A 22,327-nucleotide genomic window follows, 5' to 3' on the forward strand; every position below is an offset into this window, starting at 1 on the left:
AATTTTTACAAATTTCGTTTATTTTTTTTATTTTTTTTTTTTTTTTTAACTTTAAAGGCATATCATATCTCTATCTTTTTTTATTTTTATTTTTATTTTTGTCTATAGTTGTTTTATAATTATTATTCAAAATGTCCTACGGTTGGAACAGAGATGCAAATGGTACCTTTTCTCTCATTTTTGCTCTTAATACAATAGCAAGGATGTATGTGAATTCCTCATTGGTAACTGACATTTTCTTTTATATGACTAGGCCCTCCACAGCAATCAGCAGCTGATCTTGCTAATTCCTTTTTGAATTCTGTTGGACAAGAACTTAAAACCGAAGATATCCCTTTTAAACAGGAAGAGACCCCTTATGGTCATGGGGGACATGGTAAACATACAATTGAATAGACATCTCCCCCCCCCACACACACACACTTATTCGGCATGCGTTTTCCATTTTCCTCATTCATTAGGCCGCTATGACCATGATGTAAGCTACCACGGTGGTGTTGATCAATACCGTAGAAGAGAAAGTAGCAGAGACAGACACCATAGCAGTAGAGACAGACGCCACGGCAGCCGAGATCGTTATCGTGACAGATCGCGTGATAGAGAGAGTCGACGTAGAAGATCAAGAGACAGACGCGATCGCTCTTCTCGTGAGCGCCATCATCGCAGCAGTAGGGACGAATATCGTAGCAGTCGACGCAGCAGAAGAAGTCCAAGCCCTCCTCGTCGTTCCAGCAGAAGACCTAGTTTATCTCGTCATCGCGGCGACGATGAGAATGTGATTCCTTTAAGCAAAAGACCTCGAAAGCTGAACAATTGGGATATGGCGCCTGCTGGTATGGAGAACATGACGGCAGAACAAGTGAAACAAACCGGTTTGTTCCCATTACCTGGTCAGGTCGTCGGCACCCGTACACCTCAATCCTTCCAGCCACCACCCTCCGATGGCTCGCACGATCACCGTCGTAGCAACTCTCACGGTGGTACCACGGCTGGCGGTCTCGGCGGTGTGGCAGCCATTAATAATACGATAGCACGACAGGCCAAGCGTCTCTATGTGGGACAGATTCCTTTCGGTATCGACGAAAAGTCGATGGCTGATTTCTTCAACACAACCATGCAACAAGTCGGCTTAGCAGATACCACACCGATACAGTCTGTCCAAATCAACCATGACAAAAATTACGCTTTTGTAGAATTCCATTCCCCAGAACAGGCCACCTCTGCCATGGCCTTTGATGGCATCATGTTCCAAGGCCAACAACTCAAAATTCGTAGACCCAAGGACTATCAGCCTCCAGCCGGCGGTGAACAAGAGCCCGTCCATTTGCCGGGCTTGGTGTCCACCAACGTTCCCGATACACCCAACAAAATCTTCATTGGTGGTCTCCCGGTTTATTTGAACGACGATCAGGTAGTAGAGTTGTTGAAGGCCTTCGGTGAATTGCGTGCCTTCAATTTAGTAAAGGACCCCGTGACAGGCGCCAATAAGGGCTTTGCTTTCTGTGAATACGCCGATCCTTCGGTTACCGATTTGGCTTGCCAAGGTTTGAATAATATGGAACTGGGCGATCGCAAGCTCGTTGTCCAACGTGCCAGTGTGGGTGCTAAAGGTCATAACAACAACAACAACACCAACGACAATTATCAAGCAACTACTTCAGCGGATTTCCTGGCCATTAACAGTGCTAAAGAAGAAGAAGCTACACGTGTATTACAATTAATGAACATGATTACACCAGAGGAACTAGAGGATGATGATGAATATAAAGGTAATACTTTACGCCATACGCACTTGCGCAAATAGCCCCCCCCCAAAAAAAAAAAAGAGAAACAAACCCAAGAAGATATTCATCTTTGTCTTTTTTTTTTTGTTTCCCTCTAATATTAGACATTTGGGAAGATGTTGCAGAGGAATGCTCTAAATTCGGTACAATTGTGGATATGAAGATACCTAGACCTCAAAAGGGCGTGAATGTCCCTGGGTTAGGTTTGGTAAGTTTTTTGTTCTTGGGCGAATTGGATACCCTTTTAGTGTAACTGAGTGTTCTCTACAAATTTCTGACCCTCCTTGATAATTACTTTAACTAGATTTTCATAAGATACGAAGACCCACAACAAACTCTAGCCGCTTTACAAGCACTTGCAGGTCGTAAATTCGCTGACAGAACTGTTGTTGCAACCTTTATTGATGAAGACAACTATTTAAGTGATAACTTCTAATTACGCCCTTACTCTTATAAAAAACTTATCAATAGCAAAAAAAAAAAAAAAGAAAAAAGAAAGAAAGAAGGCAGCCTTTTTTTTCCTTTTTTTCCCTTTATATTTATAAACGTGTCATAGTCCCAGAGTGTCCTATCTATCTCTGCTTTTTGTCTTTTACTCTGGCTACCTTTATCATCCGTTGACCTGTTTTTGATCATGGAGGCTTCTTGGTTTTTGGGTACAGAGATCAGTCATGTTCATAATGCTTTCTACCTGCAAATAATGAAAACTATACCGTGATCGTTACGGCGATGTATTTGAAAAATACCATTGCTTGCTTCTGCAAAATACCGTGGCATTGACCATGAACAGCGGCTGTGTTTGCGAACATGTTTTTCGAGGCATTGACTTCACGCTACCATAACCTTCCACAGCTTTAGCACGCGAGAACGCTTTCAACCTAATGTATGCTTCTGTAAAAGACGTTTCGTTACATAAATGGCATGTCTGTATTTACAGAATAATTAGGTACGTTACAAAACACAATTGAATCTCGATTTATTATTACCATTGACATGCTAAATTCAACATTTATTACAAAAAGGTTACCGCATATTTGTCTCTGTTTACGCTGCCAATGAAGAATACCGTTGCTTCCATAATTGATTTTCCAACATTATAATCTTCAGAAAGCACGCCTGAAATAGTAATATATGACAGAGAGGTCAATTTTTTGCGTCCACAGTATAAATGTTATTTACTGTACGGTACATGTAGCACGTCTGTCCCTGAATCATTGACAGTAATAGCAGCAGCTTCTAACCAAACGCGTGCAACCCAGAAATACAATAGCTTCGAACGATAGATTCTAAGCTTTGCCAACACACATTCTAAAGTTAGTAGCCAATAGCCTTTATCTTTATCCATTGGACATGCTAGCTTTACTGCTCTCACAAAGTTAAGGCTCTTTCATCAAAAATGTAAATATCATAAAAGTGTCCCTCGAATCTCAAAAGAAATCTTAACTCATCTCAAAGAAAAGTGAAAAACGAAGAAAAGTGAAAAACGTCCAGAAAAAGAAGCATGGAAATCTAGCTTCCAATCAAGCGCTTGCCTTATTTTGATAGGGTCTTTGACACCTGGGGACTCCGCTCGGAAGTACAACAAATTTGCACATATCAAATGGGAAGAGAAGGTTCTTTTTATAGAAAAAGCGTCCCATAAAAAATTGATAAAGATGTTCTATGTCTACAATTCTATCAGTAGTAGGCAAAATTCTGTAGAATGCAATGGTTATGGTAGAACATATAATTCGTATGATTGAGGATTGAGAACAGACGAATCAATCGAATAATGGATCAAAAAAGGGACTCTGAACAAATTTGGAAAGTAGGGGTCCCCTTTATATGCCTTTTCTTTAGGGGAGTTGGAAAGCTTTTTTTTTTTTTTTTCCTTTTGAATTTGATATAAAATCAAGCGTGAACCCTTGCTTAGTCTTTCATCGTTCTCTCTTTCTTTTCATTATCTACTTATGTTTCATAAAACCCTTATACCTGCTGTAGCTAAGCTTTACAGCACACGCTCACTGACTACACTAACAAGAAATACACTTTTAAAGACCAATCTTTGTAAGTATAGGTTGTGCAGGGGTTGTTCCAATTTCAGGAACCATGATACTCATCGGAAAAAATTTAAATTTTTCATAAAAGCTCGATCGATCTCTTTCAGTGGACAACCGATCTTACCCCAGATCCTCAAGCAAAGCAAACCGGCATCTTACGCTTTATTCCATACTCAATCTGTAAACTACAATAGAGTTGCTGAACTATTGAAAAAGGAAGAAAATGAAGACGAAAGCTTCCAATTTGATAAGTTGGATGATACCAAAATAGAGCCAGTTAAAGCCAGATTTGATTCTGTCACCTCTCTCAACCCCAGAACTAAGAAAGCCCTCGAAAGAGTGTTCAGATATCAGGAAATGTCACCAGTGCAAGAAGCCGTGCTTACTCAACTGCCCGATTCATCCGATATGTTTGTCAAAGCCAAAACCGGCACGGGTAAAACACTAGCATTTTTAATTGCAGCTTTGGAAACGTCTACAGCAGGATTTGACGAAGCAGCTTATAAGCAGTTCAAAGGGTGCTCCATTCTCGTTATCTCCCCTACTCGCGAATTAGCGAATCAAATTGCTGACGAAGCCGAGAAGTTGACAAAATTCTATCCTTTCAAGGTGCATTGCTTAGTAGGAGGTGAATCTAAACCACGTCAGATTCGTAACTTGGACAGGTATCGCGGCGATATCATCGTCGGCACCCCTGGTCGTTTGAATGATATGTTAAAGTCAGTAAAGCACTTTAAAAAAATGTGTGAAAATTTGAAGGTTTTGGTTTTGGACGAAGCAGATCAGTTGTTGGATATGGGTTTCAAAGCTGAATTGCAAAGCATTCTTTCGGAAATCCCTGAAGACCGCCAAACAATGCTCTATTCAGCCACTTTGTCGAAGGATATAAAAAAGAACTTGGGTCAATTTGCTCTCAAAAGAGACTACAAGTTGATTGACACCGTCGGCGAAGAAGAAGTGCACACCAACATGAAGACGAAACAAACAGCTATCGTTGCTCCTTATACCGACCATGTCACTATCGTCCGTGATATCTTGGAAAAACATGAAGCAGCTCACAAAGGTAAAGTCATTGTCTTCTTACCTACTACCAAATCAACCATGGCATATGCGACCATTTTCAAGAATTTGATGAGAGAGCGTCGAATCCATGAACTCCATTCTCGAAAGTCGCAGCAACAACGAACAAAGATTTCTGATCGATTCCGAAGTGACAGAGGCAATAGTGTGCTCTTTACCTCGGATGTGTCCGCTCGAGGTGTCGATTACCCTGGTGTCTCACTTGTCCTTCAAATTGGTGTACCTTCTTCTCGCGAGCAATATATTCATCGTCTCGGCCGTACTGGCCGTGCTGGTCGCGAAGGCGAAGGCATCATTCTTTTGGCTCCTTTCGAAAATCAATTCTTGACAAACGAAGTCTCTGATCTACCTGTTCAAAAGCTTCCAGCACCGCAATTCCCTGAAGAGGTGGTGCAAGAGAACAATGAAAAGGCTGTCGCTTCCCTACAGTACGTGGATCCTGATTTGATCAACGAAACATATACTGCCTATCTTGGTTATTGTAAGTAAATCACTTCTTTTTACACCTTCAGTCAAGGATTAGGATTTCGGAATATGAGAAAAAAAAAAAAAAAAAAGAAAGAAGAAACTGACTGTATCATCCTGATTCGCTATAGATTCTGGTAGAATGAATATGCTCGGAAAGCCTAGAGATGATGCAATTGATCAAGCCAATAATTTCTTACAAGGACTAGGTGTGAAGGAACTACCTCAATTAAGTACATCATTTTTGAAGAAAATTGGTTTCGGATTGAAGGGAGGAGAGGATAGAAACGAGCGTCGTTTCGGTAGAAGGGAATACGGTGGTAGAGATAATTTCAGAGGTAGACAAGACAATTATGATAACGATAGAAGAAGATACAACCGTAGCAGTGATAGCAGTAAGAGATGGGACAACAACCGTAGCAGCTTCGGTCGTTTTAACAATAATGATAATGATGACGGCAATAGCAATAAGACATGGAACAGCAACCGTAGTAGCTTTAACCGCTTTAAAAATAATGATAATGATGACGACAACAGCAATAAGGCATGGAGCAGTAACCGTAGTAGCTTCAGCCGTTTCAATGATGATGACGATGATACCAAACACAGCTCTAAAAAGTTCGACTTCAATGGCTTTGGTCATCGTTCGGACAAAGATTTCAACAGAAAAACAAGTAAAAACGGAAACCGTTGGGAAGGTCGTGGCAAATCAAGAAGATTTTAGTAGACTTCCTCTACTTCCCGTCTTCTATTCTGTATAATTCATATTAGTGTTCTATCTTGTAAATTATTTACCTCTTTATGTTCATACTGTGTTTATATAATATATCATTGATACTCTATTAAGTTTTTATTCATCTCTTAATGCTTCATTTATATTAAAAAAGAGTTCTCGCAAGTATTTATCATGTATTCAAGGATATTTATTGAATTTTATCAATTCGTAAGAGAAATGTATCATTATAATAAAAAATAAGACGACGAAAAATATAGAGAGTAAGATAAAAATAAAAAATAAAAGGAATCCAATGCTTTTTTGATATTTCTATAGAGAAAGAAGCTTAGTTTATCTTCTTTGATGTGATTGGGGGTAGGCCATTGTTGCATTGTTCGACATTGGTATGCACTGCTGTTGTTGAGGCGGTGCATGTGGTGGTGGCTGCTGCATTTGTGAAGGATGGGGTATTAATTGTTGAGAAAAAAGTGGTGGAGCCTTTTGCATGAGGTGGAGCTGCTGCTGTTCCAACATACTCAACAGAGGAGGTTCGTTTTGATTGCTATTTGGAGCGTTAGCATCACTAGCCTTTTCAGCTGGAAATGGAGTTACTCTTAACAAACGCCAATTCTCCTTCGGATACGTTGGTGTAATGTTGGCATAGGGTGGGAAACCTTCGGCTTTTTCTGTTGTTGGGAAGGAGAATATTTTATGAGGAGGTAAGGTACCGCGGTAGGCAGCTTCGAACACTGGTAAACGTTTCATCGCTTCCTCTAAAATTGCAGCATCTGTAATTACATTGGGTGGTAAAGTTTGTAGTATTTTTAAAATGTTTTCTTTCAAGCTCTTTGCTATTTTAGAGCGAATGTTAGCAGCGGTACAGCCATGCTATTTTCCCATTCATTGTACTTTATTACCTGCGTCGAATTCCTTCTCATCCACCAAGGCCCACTTTGACTCATCCTTGCTGAATCGTGACTTCTGAAAATCGAGCAGTTTCTCAAAAAGCTTGCTGTTCTTTTCCAATTCTTCCATGACCTTATCTGCTTGAATTTCCAATGCGTTGTTCATCAGTTGTATATCTAGCCCCTGCTCTTTAAGCCACGCTGCATTGAGCTCCTCTTCGTTAGTTTCCATATCCTCTACTGTTGTCTTGGAGCTTTCAGAACTCTTCTCCTTCTTTAATCGTTTAGCAGCACGTCCCATATATGTATTCTCATACGTTGTATTTGCGCTTCTTGAATCAGAAGCAGGAGCAAAGCTGCTAAAAGCACCAAAGTCTAGCCATTGCACTATGAGGATTGTATTTGAGCGTTCCTGCTGCACCTTACAGATATACAAATATACAAAAAAAAGTTTCCACTCGTCAAACCTACCTGGTACAATAGGCTTGCTTCCGTGATCTATAACCTTGGGATGATATTTAGGGGCTGGTGCAACTACATCTTTCAATTTGGGCACTTGATCATTGGCGGTTGGCTGAGCGGGGTGCACTATCAACTCATGAACGTTGCTCACTGTACATAAATCGATAAAGAGGAAAAGAACAAATTGGTTAAGGCTGTAAACCGTCTACGTACAATTCAAATACCACATACTATAATTAATCTTTGGCCCAGCTGAATTGTCCTTTATAAGTAAATCACTGAATGCATATCCGTCTGTTGTTGGTCTAAATAATGATACGAAATCTACGGCATTTTCTGTTTCTTTTAATTCTTCATTCGCTCTCGACGCTTCTAAAGATAGGCTTTTATTGATGTATGCATACAGATCCTTGAATGCATATAGTTCTTCCCGAGACTGATTGAAAAGAGGTGCGATGGACGAAATAAGTATGTCAAGATCTAACTATTTAGACGAAAGTTATGTAACGTTAACGAAGAGTACCAGCAATAGCGCTCAGAAAATCGCTTCCAGGATAAAAAAGTACCTTCAAGCTGTTAAAGTCTTTGTATTTTCCTTTGTAAACACGATCAATAACGTATTCAATTGTAGTTTTTTCCACATTAGGTGCTTTACTCCACAAGAGATGCTTTTTGTCGAATCTATATATATATATATATGTATGATTTTTTTTAAATGGTCAAACAAGAAAGAAGAATCATTAGAAAAGGCGTCTTGGAAAATCAATTAATAAAGCTCGCTTGTATCGCTAGATGTACTTTATAATAGTGTCTATGAATTCGACCATAATTGACTGTTTCTTTGCGAGATCTGTGGGTCTTTCACGTCGTTTTCGAGACTGAAATGCTTTTCTTCGTACTTCCTTTGGCGACTCAACAGCAGATGAAGTACTAGAATCTAGATCGGTGGTTGCTGCTTTACCAGTGGCAGTTGCAAATCTTGTTGTTGGCATATTCTATATGTATTGTCCAAGGAATACCGAAAAGAATGTTGGCAATGATATTTTTCGATTTACCTTTCAATACGTGCCACTGCTGCTATTGTTGCCCACTCTATTTTTTTTCAGCTGAAATGTTTCTGGCTCCCAAATTTTTGGAAAGTTATGATTCGCTGGTAATCAGTTACCTAAAAAAAAAAGAGACCTCAAATCAAAAACAGGCATTTTTTTTTTTTTCTGTAGCATGGATTACTTGCTTCATACAGATGACAGATCAAGTAGATGAGGACGGCTTTACAAAGGTCACGCACTTTAAATACAAAGCTGTAGCAAATAACAGAAAAAAAAATAGAAAAAATAAATACTCCTTCAAGGATCCTGATGAGTGGAAATTAGAAGATCTGAACAGAACGTTAGACCAAAGAAAGTAAGATCTAAAAAAAAAGGAATAAGCTGGTTCTTGACTTACACTTTGCTTTAACCGATAGGGAAACACTTGTAGACAGCCGTTTTTTCAAGGACCTATCAGGTTAGATAAAAAAAACCGATATCGCCGAGTCAAACACAAGCATTTGTTCTAAATGAATCCTTCTAGTTATATTTGAAGAAAGTTTGTTATACACAAAGCCGCACGATATTGTCTGTTACGGTATTGGATCCATGCATAAATCAAAGAATGCACAATATCAGTTTGTTTTGGCATTGATAATTAGGGAAATTTTGAAGGTAAGTTATCTTCTCACTACTGATAAGTACATAGCTCTCACCATTGTATGCATTTTATAGATTTCAGGCACCATGTATATTTTTGATCCAGTCATGACTGATTTAGACAAAGAATTATGTGCATCACACAATATAAAACTGATAACAGAAAACGAAGATGGCAAAAGAGTGATTGACAGGCCGACTCTATTCTACATGCCTCATTGTGGAAGAGGGTTGTACAGTAACACTTTGAGTGCAAACTGGAGTAGAGATCGACTACCGCTCGTGACAATCATTGGCAATAAATTTGACATGTATGTTGGAAGGTATGTACTTTAATGATGACTTGCTCTTTCAGCAAAACCAGACTTCTAACCGTTAGCACCTTACTTTATGATAGTCAACTGCAAAAAGATCTCATTCGAGAATGCCCTTATCTAATTACCGCTGTAGATATTGTAAACTGTATAGCTTTTCCAAAAGAATTCGACAATAACCAAATTTTTAATGATATTTCCATACAAACTTTCCCAACCGAAACTGTAGATAAACTAGATGATGATTTTTGGTCTAATGTACCAACACTAGAATAATCTAACATAATAATGCATCTTTTTTCTTTTTATCAATGTATTAAATGGTTGCTTTATTAGAAAGATATATAGTCACAGCGTTTACATGGAAATATCCATAGAATCGCCTTCAGAGACTGTAACAAAGCGTTCAATCGACTCCTTCAATACAGCTGTAGTACCTTTGGGGAAAACGTAACTTTGTTCTTTGACTCCACGTTCATTGGGACGAGCATAATTACGAAGATATTCTGTATTATCCTTTGTAATGACACAAACATCCACATTCGAACCTGATCCAAGATCGTTGAAAATACCTGCTTCGATAGCTTCTTTGACAATTTCAATTGCTTCTTCACGCTAATCGTTCCACATAATGATTGAAATTCAGTATGTGCATATAACATATCATTATTTGTTTATGGCTCTATTCATCCCATTCTACTTACAGTCATGTTTGGTTTCCATTTACTTTCGAACACACTCATTGCTGCTAATGAACCTGAACCCATAGTGACGTATGGTAGCTTATCAGTGCTACCATGAGGGTAGACTGTGTATAATTGAGGACCACTAACATCGAAACCACCTAATACAAGGGCTGCACCAATATGACCTTGGTATCTATACATGTATATATAGAGAAGTAATGTCTTGATGATTAAAAAAGGGCTAAATCCATTAAACTCGTCATTGCCAATTGATTTACCTGAATAGCATTTGCTTCAACATTGTCATAGCTGTAACCACACGTGGCTTTCTACCAGTTGATAAAGCATGTAATTCGATTTGAGAGCTGATCAAGTTGGTTGTGAATTCAGTGTCTGCAGCTGTACCAGCACCACAACAATAGCTATACGTAGACAATAGATGGCAAGAATTAGTTAGTTGAGCTTCTTAAGGTCAGTCGCAGATTACACTTTAGACCTACATGTTGGGGGCAATGTAATGAATCTTTTCACAATTTTTATCTGCCACAATAGGTCCTTCTGTTGCTCTTGTATCGGCACCTAGACAAACACCACCCTGAAAACATAATATGAAGAATTGATTAGATCAGATAGCAAGGTTGTTTAAAGTTCAAAATGCTTACATCGAAGATGATACCAACAATAGTGGTACCTGTACTTGTTGCTTTGGGAGGTTTAGCACCTTTAGCTTCAAGTGCTTTATTTCTGTCACCCATTCAAAAATAATACGCTTAAGCATTTTTTATTCAGACTTTATAACTCTCATATCTAAAATATACTGACCTAGCATAGTTATCAAAGTTAAAGCCTCCCTTCGGTAAAGACATTCCAGTAGTCATTTTCGCAATAATTGTTATGTCCGTGAAAGAAAAACTCAATCAAATTTTAGAAGGCAGTGCTTTAGTTGGTCAAGCAAAAAGTAGAGACGCGTCATGGAAATTCCCCTCAATGGCGGCATGTCACATTTAAGGTTCCGCTTTCGATTTAGGCATAATAAATAGACTTTTTTATTTTTTTACAAGCTTTTTTGAGCACCTGCAACAGCTAGTTTATCTGCCATTTCATTGCCTTCAATACCTTGGTGTCCTCGAACATGGACAAATTTTACCTTACCCTTCCTTTTTTCTACTAACTTTATAATTTGCTCCAGTAAATCTCGATTTTGCACTTCTTTACCAGTGGATGATTTCCAATTATTCTTAACCCAGTTTTTACACCACTCTGTCACAGCCTTTATCACATACATAGAGTCTGTTCTAATTTCTAAAGTATTTGTTCCTTGTATATCTTGCTGCAATGCATGAATAACTGCTGCTGCTTCAGCTCTTTGATTAGTTTGACGTTTATCCCTTAGTCGAACACTAGCATTTCGAGGATCATTTTCACCCCAATAAACGCCATACCCTGCTCGGGCGTTACCTTGTCCATTAGACGAGGAGGCGCCATCTGTATAGACTATTGTTATCTCCTCTAATGTTTTTGCTGGGTGTTTTGATTTATGGCCATCATCATCACTTATTATCTCGCCTTCAACTTCCTCATGTAATCGTTTTTTACCCAGTAATTCATATGTGGAATTGATAGTTGTTGTTTTCGGTTTTTCAGTAGGTGAACGCTTGACCGGCTCAAGTTTTCTTTCTTCATATAGAAGAGATGAGGTGCTCAGTGGTTCAGGTTTTATGATAGGTACTGCATGTCCTTGATTGACAAAGTTGATAGCTTCTCGCCGGTCTGTAAATTTTTTGTATATTGCGTTACGAAAGCCTTTGACATTTTCTTCGCATTCACGCCATGTGTCATAAATTCCTGGTTTACGTCCTTTATTCACAGCGTAATATGCACGGTGGCTCATCGCTATTCTCAATGAAATCTTCTGGATCGTTCTGAAAATGGTGGTTAAAGACACTGATCTGTGAGATTATAATTTTACAAAAGCTTCCACTAAACAAGCAAAATTAAATAATACGAAGCGGGCCTTCAAGTTTTTTTTGGTTTTTTTTTTTTTTTTTTTGTTCCCCTGATAACTTCTAGCAGCAACAACCTAAAAGGCACCATCGCAAGGTTAAAAGAACAAAGAACGATAAACGTCGTCCTTCCATCATAGGGCAATAATTAGATTTGGTATCAACAAATGAGATTCGGTAATATTAGTGTCATTTGTCTATTACAGTATTTTTTGAGAATAGGCTGATATACGAGAACAGAATCTAATCTGGTTGGGCTATCTGCCCTAAGGAAACTGTTACAAACCTGTCTGTGATGTAACATTTAAGAAAAACAGATTTCCTTCCAATTTAAGATTTTTTCTTTCTGATTTCTCTTCTATTTGCTCTCATTTTCCTTCATCCTAGCATGCCTAGTTTTATGCCCCCACAGGATAAGATCAAGACTCGGTATCATTATCTAAGAGTGAAGAAGTATTTGGACCTACCTCCTAAATCAAACACGGTCATTTATCATCGCGGTGGAGTCACACATAGAAGAGACGATACAGACGTTGAGCTGGACTTTCGACAAGAAAGTAACTTTTTCTATTTAACTGGTGTTGAGTCTGCTGGTTACCATGTCATCTTCCAATTTTCGACAGATACGATCTATCTCGTCCGCCCAACTGTTCCGCTTGAAGAACAATTATGGAAAGGCATACCTCCTACTGATCAGCAATTACTTGAAAAATATGATGTTGATATAGTACTTACTGAAAACGAAATGAATGCGAAATTACAAGAAATCAATCCAGATATCATTTTAACTATGGATTCAACCAATGTGGCTGCCTTGCCCCCTACAATCCTCCCAAAAATAGATGCCAGTTTGTTAGGCCCAGCTATACACGAAGCCAGACTCATCAAATTTCCATGGGAAAAAGATTTACTTCGATATACAGCTCATATATCTTCCCATGCACATATATCTCTTATGTCAGCGGTAGGAAGACGAGGGTCTAGACATGGTCGACCTTTTCTAATGAACGAATCCGAGTTGGAAGCAGAGTTCCGATACGTGTGTGCTAAGAGTGGACTTAATCGACAATGCTATATCCCTATCATAGCTTCGGGAGAGCGTGCTTCCGTTTTACATTACACCGACAATAATAAATGGATACCCAGTGATAACAGGCATGCCCTGATTTTGGTGGATGCAGGTGGAGAGCTTACATGCTACGGAAGTGATATAACACGAACATTTCCTGTCACAGGTAAATTCTCTTCCGAAGCCAGAACTATATATAACATTGTTTTAAAAGCACAAAAAGTAAGTTATAGATGGAGAGGCAATGTTTCTCATTATACAGAACACTAACGTACCTTTGAAAAATTGGTAACATAGGCTGTACTGGACCAAGTAAGACCAGGTGTCTTTTGGAGAGATATGCATACTCTTGTAGTCAAAATTTTGACTCAAGAGCTCATCAACATTGGTATTTTGGTTGGTGACGCTGAAGAAATAATACAATTAGGGATTTACAGAGCGTTCTATTTCCACGGTACTTTATCTGTTAAGAAGAGCAAATATTTAAGCCTTGTATAGCTGATATCATCAGCATTTAAAATATTCAGGAACAGGTCATTCAATTGGATTAGACTGTCATGACGTTGGAGGGTAAGTTACATTTGAAACTTATAATCGAGGCATAAGTGATTCATGATAAAGAAAAAAAAAAAAAAAAACCATCGCAGGACGGATATTGGAATACTTTCAGCAATGAAAACCAGAAAAGGTTATCCTTTAGAGTTATTCACTCGTCCATTGCAGGCAAATATGGTCATAACAGTTGAGCCAGGTCTCTATTTCAACGATGTTAGTATTGACATGTGGACAGCCGCAAGCTCACCCTATAAAAAGTACTTTGGAACAGAAAAGATCGAGAAATATAGAAAGGTTGGAGGAGTACGCATTGAAGATACGATACTGATTACAGAAATTGGGATTGAGAACTTGACCATAGCTCCCAAAGAAGTGAACGATATCGAGGCCATCATGGGTTTTTAGAGTCATTTAACATGAACAGCATGAATCAGGCTAGCAGAGCACGATTTTGAGTCGCCGATTTGTGATTTAGACATCCTTGTCCCCCTGTTAGCGCCTTCCCCCATCTTTTTATTGACAGTTGTCAAAAACGCTGATTTTATCATCTACTGTACTTTGATACCACTTCTACTATACATTAACAAAAATCATGTCCTCAAGATTGCTACGATCACTCGTTTTAAGGCAAACTTTTATGAGAACATCTCCTATCATTTATAGGCCAGCAACTACTGCCCAGCCATCATGGCAACAACCCGTTTTAAACATAGCCATCCGATTTTATGCGAAAAAAATTAAAGACAATAAAAAGAGAAATGAATCTAAAACTGCTGCAAAAGAGGAAATAGAGGAGTATGTCCCACAGTTCAACGAGAATGAATTGACAAAGAGATTCGAAGCGTCCATTGCACATTTAAGAGATCAGCTGGTTACTATGCGAGTAGGAAGAGCTAATCCTGGTAAAATTGCACCGCTTACAGAAAGTAACACCAGTAGTTTTGCTTGAACGGGTTTAACCTGACATAAAATTTAGCTTTGTTGGACAATGTTCGAGTGCGAATAGAAAATTCACAGTTTTCACTAAGGGATCTGGCTCAGATTACTGTGCGAGATCCTCAAACTTTGTTGGTTACAGTGCACGACAACGATGTAGGTATTATACGGAAAGCAAACCGTTTTTTTCAATACGTTTGAATCAATCCATCAGCACAATTAAGAAATACGCCGTTTTTTTTTGGTTTTTTGGTTTTTTTTTTTCCTTATAAAAGTATACATCAGCTGTAGAAAAAAGTATTCGTGAGGCGGGATTAAATTTGAACCCTATCGTAGACAACAAGATGATCAAAGTTCCTATCCCAAAGTATGCTTTGAGAGAATTGTGTATCAAGCATGTAAATATTTAGCAAGATACCCAAGTGCTCATTTTATACTGTGCCTTATTTTAGACCAACCAAAGAATCGCGTGATAAAATGGCCAAGTTAGTAAGCAATATGGGTGAGCAATTCAAGCTGAAGGTGAGAGCAATTCGACAAGACGGTATGAAGCATCTGAAGCAGGATTTGAAGCATCAACCAGCGGATCAAATCAAAAAATTAGAAAAGACTGTAAGTTCTAGCGAGTGGATAAGAAAAAAAAAAAAAAAGGCAAAGGTTTTTAACCATCCATTCTGCAACGTTTTCAGGTACAAAATATGACAGATAAATACAACAAAACAATAGATGATATACTCAAATCTAAGATCAAAGAAATTCAGTCCTAGAGAAGAACACAGACATATTTCAAAGATATTACTATGTATAATAAATCAGAATTGGAATGTCACTGATTCAAAGTGGACCTAGAATGGCATTTTGAAGATAACTTTTCTTTGAGCGACATTTGTAGTTAAATCAAGCAGTTGAATTTTTATCCTCCAATTCAATTTATTGGATAGAAAAATAAAAAAAGAAAGTCTTTCGAGCGTTGTCACAAGTCTGTTTGACAAAAGCCGTAGTTTTTGGTTCGACCGAGGAAAATCCAAAAAATGAACCCCCCCCACCCACCCAAAATTTCCCATTTGAAGTGAGCGCTTTATGACTATGTATATACAATTGTCACTGATGGTCTTGGTACAGTGAAAGGCGAGATTCAGTCATGATTATCTAAGAAATCTGGGTGATAATACTATTATGAATGAATCTCTAGATAAAGATTGATTGCTGTACATAGTAAATAGATAAGAATCGAACCGTAGCCAAAACCTCTGGACATTTTGAATCCATTCAAAGGCACTAAAACAAGAAAAGAAATGAGAACGACCAGTAGGCCAATACTTGAAACCACAATACTTTTCGAAACATCAATTGCATATGGCTCATTTCTTTGCGAAGTTACATACGTCGCACCTATGCCAACACCAAGCATGATATCTGGAAGGGAAGAAGAAGAAGAATGAGACCTTTTTGTTTCTTCATATTACTTATTTCCAATTCTACAAACTCACTCAACATAGGACCACCAAAACAAGCACTCATGGCCATTAAGGGGTATCCCATCTTCGCCATGGTTACATTAGCCACAAAATCACCCAAGCTATTACCCTATGCATTCCCCGTAACCATGTAATGATCAGCATTAGAATCATGCTTTTATCTATTACAGAGTGACTTACCAGAGCAAAAATCGTTAGGCCAAGGATCGCTTCACTGATACCAACAGCCATCCCAATTGCCTGCAATACGCTCACCACTTCATTGGCTATTAAGAATATCCAAACCATAGCCATCATAAACCCAATGAAACACATCATCCAATACAACCTGGGCTGCGTCCATTGCCTAGTCGTCAACCAGAAGAGAGACGATAAGACTGCGCCAAGGAGAAGGGCAAGAGGGTACCCTTTAGAAGCCGAAATTATATCTTGTGTTACAAGAACAATGGATATCAAAATAGGTGCTCCTACTAATTGCAAAGCAGTGAGCCATTTGACCCAACCGCCATTTTCCGTATCCAAGCCTTCCTCCCCACCCAACATGTCGTTATCGTCTTGATCACTCTCATCGTAGCCTCTGAGCAAGTCATCTGTTTGTTCGTTCAACTCGAGATGGGGTGTTTTCAGCATATTTTCGCGGACGACAGGCAATGTGATGGTCAGAAGAAAGGTGACTGGTGCTGAAAAGATGGAGCTGATTTTGCTGAAAATAGATTTCTGCCGTAACCTTATCAATGAAGGGAACAAACGCGTGCTGATTTCTCTTCTACAATAAGGATCCGAGGCTAAGCTCCTCAGTCTAAGCATCACTTGCTTAAGAAAGGTTGGAGCTTGACTTGAAGAGGCTGAGAAAATAACAGGATGCGTGCTTTCCGTGGTATGCAAAGATACATCATCTGTATAATGCTCGTAATGAGCAAGTCGTTGATTGCCACGGTGTTCAGAGTGCTCCTCCTGTTGACGTGGACTCAGAGCATTATACCTCAGACTATTACTCTTTAATGACTGAACAACATCCTGAAACTGCCATTCCAGTAGAGATGAGTTGCGCTGTCATCCCATCAACAATTTTACCAAAGACAAAAAGGGGTTACCTCTATTGCAGAAAACAAGGAAGAGCGAATTCGTAATCTTGGATGCAATTTTCTCCTGGGGTGCGATATATCCTGATAACCTTCCATCTCAAACCCTTCATCATAGAGCTGCATTTCATCATTTTCAGCTTCGTTTCCTGCTATAGAACAGTGCTGGTAATATTAGATGGATTTTTTTTTTTTATTTACTTTTCATTGGTTTTCTCACTGTACCCATAAACATATTCCCTCTTAACAATATATCCACATCCGTTCCATTTTCTTCATATTCCATTCTGGCCCTTTCTACTAGATTCAAGTAGTTTGATCGCTTCTTCATGATATAGTTTCCAACCACCACTACCAAAACGTACGCTATATAGAACAAAATCAAAAGGATGGCTTCATGCAGATAGATAAACCCATCTGCCACTATCGTCATCACCAATAGGATGGCTAGAGTGAAAAAGGAGACATCACGAATAAAGCTGAACTTTTTTGCTCTGAAGGGCTTGATAGCACACATAAATCTAAATGAGAGCAAAAAGAATATAGTTTAGCTTTGTTGCAAAAGATAACCTTCGGTCTGTAGTTAGCATCTTTTTTACGAACCCTGCAACGACACTAACAATAAATGATGCCGCGCCTATTAGTTCGCCTAGAGCGAGAGAACCGAGGTTTGATTGCATAGCACTGAAAGTAGAAAATAGATCAGGGCTTCCATTTCCAAAGGCGAGGAAAGTAACTCCAGTCTAAGAGGAGCAGAAAAGCATTAAGATCGTACATGTGAGAGTGCAAGTGGAAGGACGGCTATTTTACCAAACTTTCTGATAAATGTAATGCTGAAGCAATGGTCTGAAGGTTTGGACCTAACAGTTGGATCATGAATAAATTCTCTGCTGATTTTGTCCGTTTTTCACTTTATATATCTTCCTTCATGAGATTATACATTCTCCTTACAGAAAAAATCAGACGCTGCTATACCAACAAATCCAAAAAGGAACAATAGCCAACAGCACTAGTGTGTGTAAAAAGAGGGTCGTTTAGGGTAACTTTGAACGCATACACTGTTTTTTTTTGCCGCTGCCCTACCATAAAAACGAAAACCAAAGGTTTGACAGAGGAACAATAGTACCACTGGATATAGTTAATGAACCCTGGTGTGGCATGAGCGCAATGCTGTAGAACGAAAGCACACTGATCTTCCTGTAGATGTATGTTATCGCACTGAATAGACAAGAATAGGTTGAATACACATTTGCAAACTTTTTTAGGGAGAAAAATAAAAGGCTGTTGTAAGTTTGTACCTTTGATTTTTCTTCGAATAACTCGCTCTCTCGTTTATAAAGATGCCGTTCGTAGGGTGACGCACTATGAGACCATGAATAAGTTATGCATTTGAGGAAAATGAGAATAGAGATTAAAGCTAGAGTGTTTCGCCCAACCATCATTGACAAAATCTCGATTGGGTCAACGGGGTAATAGAATTGAAAGCACTAAGCGGCATAAAAGTTGAAAACAATTGAAGGGCAAAGAAATAATGAAAAAAAAAAAAAGGTTTGTCGTTACTGGGCGACTCTGAGCTTATTTTTTAAAGGCAGCAGCTTGCTAAAAATTGTTCATTTTAAAAGCCAAGTATTACTTGACCCTTAGTTTTTAAAGAGTAGCTGCCATGAATATAATTCTAACTAACTATTTTTGCTTGAAGGGGGCAAACGGCCAATATAAAGATGTGTGGGTACATCAGCCACGAAAAAACAAAATTCAACTATTTGCAAAAAATTATGACAAAAGTAAATACTTTTATTAGGTATAAATATATAGAAATAGTTCTTTTATAACAAAATCAATGCTCTTTATAGAGCAATTGATATTAGAATGCTTTTGGGGAATAGAAAGAATAAAGAATGAATTTTTTTTTTTTTTGGGTTTACATAAAATCAGCGGTATCAACTATAAAATCATAAGGTATGTTTTTGGTTTTGACGAATTCCGTTAGTGTACATTTAATAGCAAGTGCAACAATGTTCAAATTGACGCCGTCATAAAATGGGTATAAAGGTTCAAAGGATGTTCCAGCCTCACCACCAATGACGATACCATCGTCGATATTACCATTTTCGCAGATGTTTTGGAAGGTCTGAGGGAAATTGTTCAAGAGACCTTGGAAACCGGCCCATTCTTCAGATGCATCCAACCATCGGAGACCTACGGCATGGTCCGCCTTGATTTGCTTGTAAAGCTCTTCCACCTGGATCCAGTTGTCATGATCGGTTTTCTGCAAGATTTGACCGGTTTTGACCTGTTCTTCGTAGGAGGCCATTTGTTTCATAAAGAGAGGCTTGAGGTTCATATTTGCCTGAGCAACCAAGTACAATTTGACAATAGCCATTAAGCGAAGGCAGAGACCATGAAGTTCTTTCAATTGAAACTTAGCCAATAGTTTCAGGACGAAATCAGCAAAGGGGAAGAGCGATGCCCATGTCCGGTAATTAATAGGCTGCTTTGCACGTTCAGTGAGCTTGTCAATATAATGAAATTGCAATACAAAATTACACAGCGCATGGAAATGGTCAAGGGTGCTTGAAAGAGTAGCACCATGATGTTCAACAATCTGATCACCACGTACCTTGTAAGCAGCGCCAAGTTTTTGGAAGAGGATGGAGAATATCTTGAGTTGATCGCTAGCTTCAGCGTTGGGAGAGGTGGCAGACTTTTTCGTGGGAGAGGCAGACTTTTTCATGGGAGAGGGAGACTTTTTAATGGGGGAGGCAGACTTTTTAATGGGAGAGGCAGACTTTTTCGTGGGAGAGGCAGACTTTTTAATGGGAGAGGCAGACTTTTTAATGGGAGAGGCAGACTTTTTAATGGGAGAGGCAGACTTTTTAATGGGAGAGGCAGACTTTTTTGTGGGAGAGGCAGACTTTTTCGTGGGGTAGACAGCCACGGATGACTTTTTGACGGACGAACTTTCTTCAGCTGGTTTCTTTTCAGGAGGCGGAGGCGAAGGCGGAGGCGGTCTTTTAGCACTGGCCAGGATTGCAGAAGGTTTCGGGGACATTTGGTGCTTCTTCCTTGGTCTAAGATTTTCGATATCTTCATCTTCAACAGGGTTATCAGGAATACTACGTTTTCTCTTCTTGGGCTCAGGTAGAGGCTCAGCAGGCTTGGAGGGGGTTGGTGACACCTTCCGCTTTTTGTCAATAGGAGATAACGGAGGGCTAACGGTCTCGCCTTCTTCTAGCTCGACTTCGGAGTGGGCTCTCTTGTGAGCAAGCTTTTTGAGTTCAGGAACGGGTTTGGGAATACCAATAGTTAGACTTGGTTTATTTGATTCGTCAATTTGATTGAGTTCGCCACGCCTAATACAATGAGATATGAAAAAAAAAAAAATTCATTCATTAGTTAAGGCTATGTTTTGGACAATGTTCATTCAACAAAAGAAACCTACTTTAAATGGTTTAGTCTTCGTAAGGCAATAGGATCATTTTCTTCACCGAGCGTGAACATGATATTTCTTACTTCAGGGAAATCCTACGTGTAATGAAAAGGGAAAAAAAAAAAAAAGTTAAATGTAATGAAGTTGAAAGTTTATGATGGTTAGTGCGAGCGTAAGATAGTTACAATAGGGGACGGCTCTGCTGAAGATGGCGCCGTGGACGAAGGAGTACCTTCAGTAGGAACAGCATTTTTAGTAGGAACAACACGTTTGGTTGCTTGACGATGTGCAGCAGCAGTGCTACTTTCAGCGTGTGAAGAGCTTGCGGAAGTAGAAGGCTTGGATGGATGCATAGAGGCTTGGGCAGCAGGAAGTTTTTGGGCAGCAGGAAGTTTTTGGGCAGCAGGAAGTTTTTGGGCAGCAGGAAGTTTTTGGGCAGCAGGAGGTTTTTGGGCGGCAGGAGGTTTTTGGGCGGCGGCGTCTAACTTTGCTTGTATACTGGCTTTGTCAAGCCCCAACTTTTTCATTACAGATTCAACGTGGCTTTCGGGTTCGGCTGATGATTTTGTCGTGGCTGCCTCTGGCTTTTTAGATTGGCCTGGTGATTTTGTCGTTCTTTTCTTGGATTTGTCGTCAGCTGTCGTAGGTTTTCTGTTGACTGTGGGTACTGTCCAGTCGCGGTCAATGGTTGAATGATTCCTTGTGATTTCTTCAGGTGAAAGGGGCACGGACATATCGCCTTTCACTGGCCAGAGTTGCTTTGGTTCATTATCAAAAGGTACGTCAGGGCTTCTTAGAGGGAAATCTTCTTGTTCCTGGTATCTTGCCTCAACAGGACGAGCAAAAGTGGATCGGGTATCGTCGTGGTTGAAAATGATACAGTGGGAGGTTCTGAGGCCTGCTGTTGTATGTCTGGTATGGCCGTTTAGTGAAGAAGCGGATCCGTCTTCTCTTTCATATCCTCTGTCTGCACGTCGTGAGGAACTGCCGTGGTCATTGGAAGACATTGCGACAGCGATGGGTTAATGTAGAGATGTGTTTGAGTAGACAATAAAGCGAACGAAATATAAATGAAATAAAGAAATGTTCAAATGTCCAACGTTTTAATTTCCAGTGCCCTTTTATAAGTCACCCTCACCGTTTCAGACTGTCAATTTGATTGGTCGAAAAAGAGAAAGGAGAACACACATCGGATCAAAAACGAAAATCAAATGATCGCACAAGAGCGTGAAAATTGAAAACTTTGACTCTACCTTTGAAACGTAACTGCACGCACAGTGAAGTTGTTTTAATACAAGTTTGATCTCAAAATATGCGCAAAATAATGGTTTATTTGACTAGGAATTAAAAAAAGAATACATTTACTTAATAAAAATTGTTTAAAAAGCCTTATCAATAAAAGGTACTTTTTTGTAAAAAAAAAAATAAGGTTCCGTAATTGTTTATATTGCAAGCAAGACGCATGTTACTTGGGTCTAAAAAGACGGGGGGAATGGCGTAAAGAAACGCAAGTAACCTTAGCCTCATCAGTAAGTAAAAAAAAAGGGAAGAGTACACAAAAAAAAAAAAAAAAAAAAAAAAAGAAAAAGGAAAGTGAGAGAAAAAAAAAACAAAAAGGAAAAAAAAACATGTGAAG

General features: G+C 39.1%; 11 protein-coding genes across 11 annotated transcripts; 5 read left to right on the forward strand and 6 right to left on the reverse strand.

Annotated features, from left to right (window-relative positions):
* Positions 1–36: 36 nt before the first annotated feature.
* Positions 37–2,256, forward strand: BDF20DRAFT_979359 (uncharacterized protein). The gene is made up of 5 exons (XM_053085105.1): positions 37–162; positions 254–376; positions 462–1,769; positions 1,889–1,992; positions 2,089–2,256. The coding sequence occupies exons 1-5, from the start codon at positions 132–134 to the stop codon at positions 2,218–2,220; spliced, it is 1,698 nt and encodes a 565-aa protein (XP_052933760.1). The 5' UTR covers positions 37–131; the 3' UTR covers positions 2,221–2,256.
* A 138-nt stretch (positions 2,257–2,394) lies between these two features.
* BDF20DRAFT_838260 (uncharacterized protein) lies at positions 2,395–3,129 on the reverse strand (the record flags this gene model as incomplete). Its single annotated transcript, XM_053079141.1, has 5 exons — positions 2,395–2,475; positions 2,554–2,709; positions 2,771–2,780; positions 2,801–2,900; positions 2,964–3,129. The coding sequence occupies 5 exons, from the start codon at positions 3,127–3,129 to the stop codon at positions 2,395–2,397; spliced, it is 513 nt and encodes a 170-aa protein (XP_052933761.1).
* Positions 3,130–3,647: 518 nt separating this feature from the next.
* On the forward strand, positions 3,648–6,274 carry BDF20DRAFT_887834 (P-loop containing nucleoside triphosphate hydrolase protein). The gene is made up of 3 exons (XM_053082044.1): positions 3,648–3,830; positions 3,912–5,384; positions 5,500–6,274. The coding sequence occupies exons 1-3, from the start codon at positions 3,734–3,736 to the stop codon at positions 6,090–6,092; spliced, it is 2,163 nt and encodes a 720-aa protein (XP_052933762.1). The 5' UTR covers positions 3,648–3,733; the 3' UTR covers positions 6,093–6,274.
* A 7-nt stretch (positions 6,275–6,281) lies between these two features.
* BDF20DRAFT_714067 (uncharacterized protein) lies at positions 6,282–8,886 on the reverse strand. Its single transcript, XM_053076100.1, has 7 exons — positions 8,685–8,886; positions 8,249–8,615; positions 8,017–8,131; positions 7,682–7,934; positions 7,460–7,600; positions 7,001–7,375; positions 6,282–6,934 (listed from the first exon to the last, which is right to left on the reverse strand). Exons 2-7 carry the CDS (start codon positions 8,440–8,442, stop codon positions 6,435–6,437), a joined length of 1,578 nt encoding a protein of 525 aa, XP_052933763.1. The 5' UTR covers positions 8,443–8,615; positions 8,685–8,886; the 3' UTR covers positions 6,282–6,434.
* BDF20DRAFT_915741 (SRR1-domain-containing protein) lies at positions 8,694–9,728 on the forward strand (the record flags this gene model as incomplete). The annotated part of the gene is made up of 5 exons (XM_053084359.1): positions 8,694–8,854; positions 8,916–8,956; positions 9,023–9,153; positions 9,214–9,461; positions 9,536–9,728. 5 exons carry the CDS (start codon positions 8,694–8,696, stop codon positions 9,726–9,728), a joined length of 774 nt encoding a protein of 257 aa, XP_052933764.1.
* BDF20DRAFT_887845 (proteasome subunit beta type-7) lies at positions 9,700–11,079 on the reverse strand. Its single transcript, XM_053082045.1, has 6 exons — positions 10,961–11,079; positions 10,801–10,882; positions 10,639–10,733; positions 10,417–10,560; positions 10,157–10,331; positions 9,700–10,067 (listed from the first exon to the last, which is right to left on the reverse strand). Exons 1-6 carry the CDS (start codon positions 11,014–11,016, stop codon positions 9,810–9,812), a joined length of 810 nt encoding a protein of 269 aa, XP_052933765.1. The 5' UTR covers positions 11,017–11,079; the 3' UTR covers positions 9,700–9,809.
* Positions 11,080–11,142: 63 nt separating this feature from the next.
* On the reverse strand, positions 11,143–12,153 carry BDF20DRAFT_714205 (ribonuclease H-like domain-containing protein). The gene is made up of 3 exons (XM_053076101.1): positions 11,993–12,153; positions 11,597–11,908; positions 11,143–11,491 (listed from the first exon to the last, which is right to left on the reverse strand). The coding sequence occupies exons 1-3, from the start codon at positions 12,027–12,029 to the stop codon at positions 11,193–11,195; spliced, it is 648 nt and encodes a 215-aa protein (XP_052933766.1). The 5' UTR covers positions 12,030–12,153; the 3' UTR covers positions 11,143–11,192.
* Positions 12,154–12,360: 207 nt separating this feature from the next.
* Positions 12,361–14,264, forward strand: BDF20DRAFT_714230 (peptidase M24, structural domain-containing protein). The gene is made up of 5 exons (XM_053076102.1): positions 12,361–12,438; positions 12,529–13,432; positions 13,508–13,664; positions 13,738–13,780; positions 13,858–14,264. Exons 2-5 carry the CDS (start codon positions 12,530–12,532, stop codon positions 14,168–14,170), a joined length of 1,416 nt encoding a protein of 471 aa, XP_052933767.1. The 5' UTR covers positions 12,361–12,438; position 12,529; the 3' UTR covers positions 14,171–14,264.
* Positions 14,265–14,402: 138 nt separating this feature from the next.
* On the forward strand, positions 14,403–15,468 carry BDF20DRAFT_825293 (ribosome recycling factor domain-containing protein; the record flags this gene model as incomplete). The annotated part of the gene is made up of 5 exons (XM_053077966.1): positions 14,403–14,667; positions 14,742–14,857; positions 14,977–15,068; positions 15,154–15,313; positions 15,391–15,468. The coding sequence occupies 5 exons, from the start codon at positions 14,403–14,405 to the stop codon at positions 15,466–15,468; spliced, it is 711 nt and encodes a 236-aa protein (XP_052933768.1).
* A 264-nt stretch (positions 15,469–15,732) lies between these two features.
* BDF20DRAFT_887872 (Sodium/calcium exchanger protein-domain-containing protein) lies at positions 15,733–18,810 on the reverse strand. The gene is made up of 10 exons (XM_053082046.1): positions 18,560–18,810; positions 18,345–18,479; positions 18,213–18,270; positions 18,072–18,121; positions 17,865–18,004; positions 17,487–17,782; positions 17,274–17,413; positions 16,360–17,202; positions 16,192–16,288; positions 15,733–16,117 (listed from the first exon to the last, which is right to left on the reverse strand). Exons 1-10 carry the CDS (start codon positions 18,701–18,703, stop codon positions 15,876–15,878), a joined length of 2,145 nt encoding a protein of 714 aa, XP_052933769.1. The 5' UTR covers positions 18,704–18,810; the 3' UTR covers positions 15,733–15,875.
* On the reverse strand, positions 18,811–21,767 carry BDF20DRAFT_990206 (uncharacterized protein). Its single transcript, XM_053085314.1, has 3 exons — positions 20,877–21,767; positions 20,704–20,786; positions 18,811–20,614 (listed from the first exon to the last, which is right to left on the reverse strand). The coding sequence occupies exons 1-3, from the start codon at positions 21,696–21,698 to the stop codon at positions 19,183–19,185; spliced, it is 2,337 nt and encodes a 778-aa protein (XP_052933770.1). The 5' UTR covers positions 21,699–21,767; the 3' UTR covers positions 18,811–19,182.
* Between the last annotated feature and the right edge of the window lie 560 nt (positions 21,768–22,327).

Source organism: Mycotypha africana, assembly GCF_025528875.1.
Source record: "Mycotypha africana strain NRRL 2978 chromosome Unknown BDF20scaffold_9, whole genome shotgun sequence".
Lineage (NCBI taxonomy): Eukaryota > Fungi > Mucoromycota > Mucoromycetes > Mucorales > Mycotyphaceae > Mycotypha > Mycotypha africana.

Bases quoted from the DNA above. Each gene is read 5' to 3' on its own strand.
- BDF20DRAFT_887834 (XM_053082044.1), top strand. From the start codon at position 3,734: ATGTTTCATAAAACCCTTATACCTGCTGTAGCTAAGCTTTACAGCACA. The intron at 3,831-3,911 runs GTAAGTATAGGT...TTTTCATAAAAG, and splicing joins ACTTTTAAAGACCAATCTTT to CTCGATCGATCTCTTTCAGT. The intron at 5,385-5,499 runs GTAAGTAAATCA...GATTCGCTATAG, and splicing joins TACTGCCTATCTTGGTTATT to ATTCTGGTAGAATGAATATG.
- BDF20DRAFT_714230 (XM_053076102.1), top strand. From the start codon at position 12,530: ATGCCTAGTTTTATGCCCCCACAGGATAAGATCAAGACTCGGTATCAT. The intron at 13,433-13,507 runs GTAAGTTATAGA...TTGGTAACATAG, and splicing joins TTGTTTTAAAAGCACAAAAA to GCTGTACTGGACCAAGTAAG. The intron at 13,781-13,857 runs GTAAGTTACATT...AAACCATCGCAG, and splicing joins GACTGTCATGACGTTGGAGG to GACGGATATTGGAATACTTT.
- BDF20DRAFT_714067 (XM_053076100.1), bottom strand. From the start codon at position 8,442: ATGCCAACAACAAGATTTGCAACTGCCACTGGTAAAGCAGCAACCACC. The intron at 7,376-7,459 runs GTAGGTTTGACG...CAATCCTCATAG, and splicing joins AAGCAAGCCTATTGTACCAG to TGCAATGGCTAGACTTTGGT. The intron at 6,935-7,000 runs GTAATAAAGTAC...GCTCTAAAATAG, and splicing joins TGAGAAGGAATTCGACGCAG to CAAAGAGCTTGAAAGAAAAC.
- BDF20DRAFT_887872 (XM_053082046.1), bottom strand. From the start codon at position 18,703: ATGATGGTTGGGCGAAACACTCTAGCTTTAATCTCTATTCTCATTTTC. The intron at 17,414-17,486 runs GTACAGTGAGAA...ACTGTTCTATAG, and splicing joins AAGAGGGAATATGTTTATGG to CAGGAAACGAAGCTGAAAAT. The intron at 16,118-16,191 runs GTGAGTTTGTAG...CTTCCCTTCCAG, and splicing joins TTTTGGTGGTCCTATGTTGA to ATATCATGCTTGGTGTTGGC.
- BDF20DRAFT_714205 (XM_053076101.1), bottom strand. From the start codon at position 12,029: ATGAGCCACCGTGCATATTACGCTGTGAATAAAGGAC. The intron at 11,909-11,992 runs GTAAACCAGGAA...AAAAATTTACAG, and splicing joins TTACGCTGTGAATAAAGGAC to ACCGGCGAGAAGCTATCAAC. The intron at 11,492-11,596 runs GTAACGCCCGAG...GAGCTGAAGCAG, and splicing joins CTCCTCGTCTAATGGACAAG to CAGCAGTTATTCATGCATTG.
- BDF20DRAFT_990206 (XM_053085314.1), bottom strand. From the start codon at position 21,698: ATGTCTTCCAATGACCACGGCAGTTCCTCACGACGTGCAGACAGAGGA. The intron at 20,787-20,876 runs GTAACTATCTTA...CATTACACGTAG, and splicing joins CAGCAGAGCCGTCCCCTATT to GATTTCCCTGAAGTAAGAAA. The intron at 20,615-20,703 runs GTAGGTTTCTTT...TCATTGTATTAG, and splicing joins CGAAGACTAAACCATTTAAA to GCGTGGCGAACTCAATCAAA.
- BDF20DRAFT_887845 (XM_053082045.1), bottom strand. From the start codon at position 11,016: ATGACTACTGGAATGTCTTTACCGAAGGGAGGCTTTAACTTTGATAAC. The intron at 10,332-10,416 runs GTAAATCAATTG...ATACATGTATAG, and splicing joins TTGAAGCAAATGCTATTCAG to ATACCAAGGTCATATTGGTG. The intron at 10,068-10,156 runs GTAAGTAGAATG...TGGAACGATTAG, and splicing joins AATGGAAACCAAACATGACT to CGTGAAGAAGCAATTGAAAT.
- BDF20DRAFT_979359 (XM_053085105.1), top strand. From the start codon at position 132: ATGTCCTACGGTTGGAACAGAGATGCAAATG. The intron at 1,770-1,888 runs GTAATACTTTAC...CTCTAATATTAG, and splicing joins GGATGATGATGAATATAAAG to ACATTTGGGAAGATGTTGCA. The intron at 1,993-2,088 runs GTAAGTTTTTTG...TACTTTAACTAG, and splicing joins ATGTCCCTGGGTTAGGTTTG to ATTTTCATAAGATACGAAGA.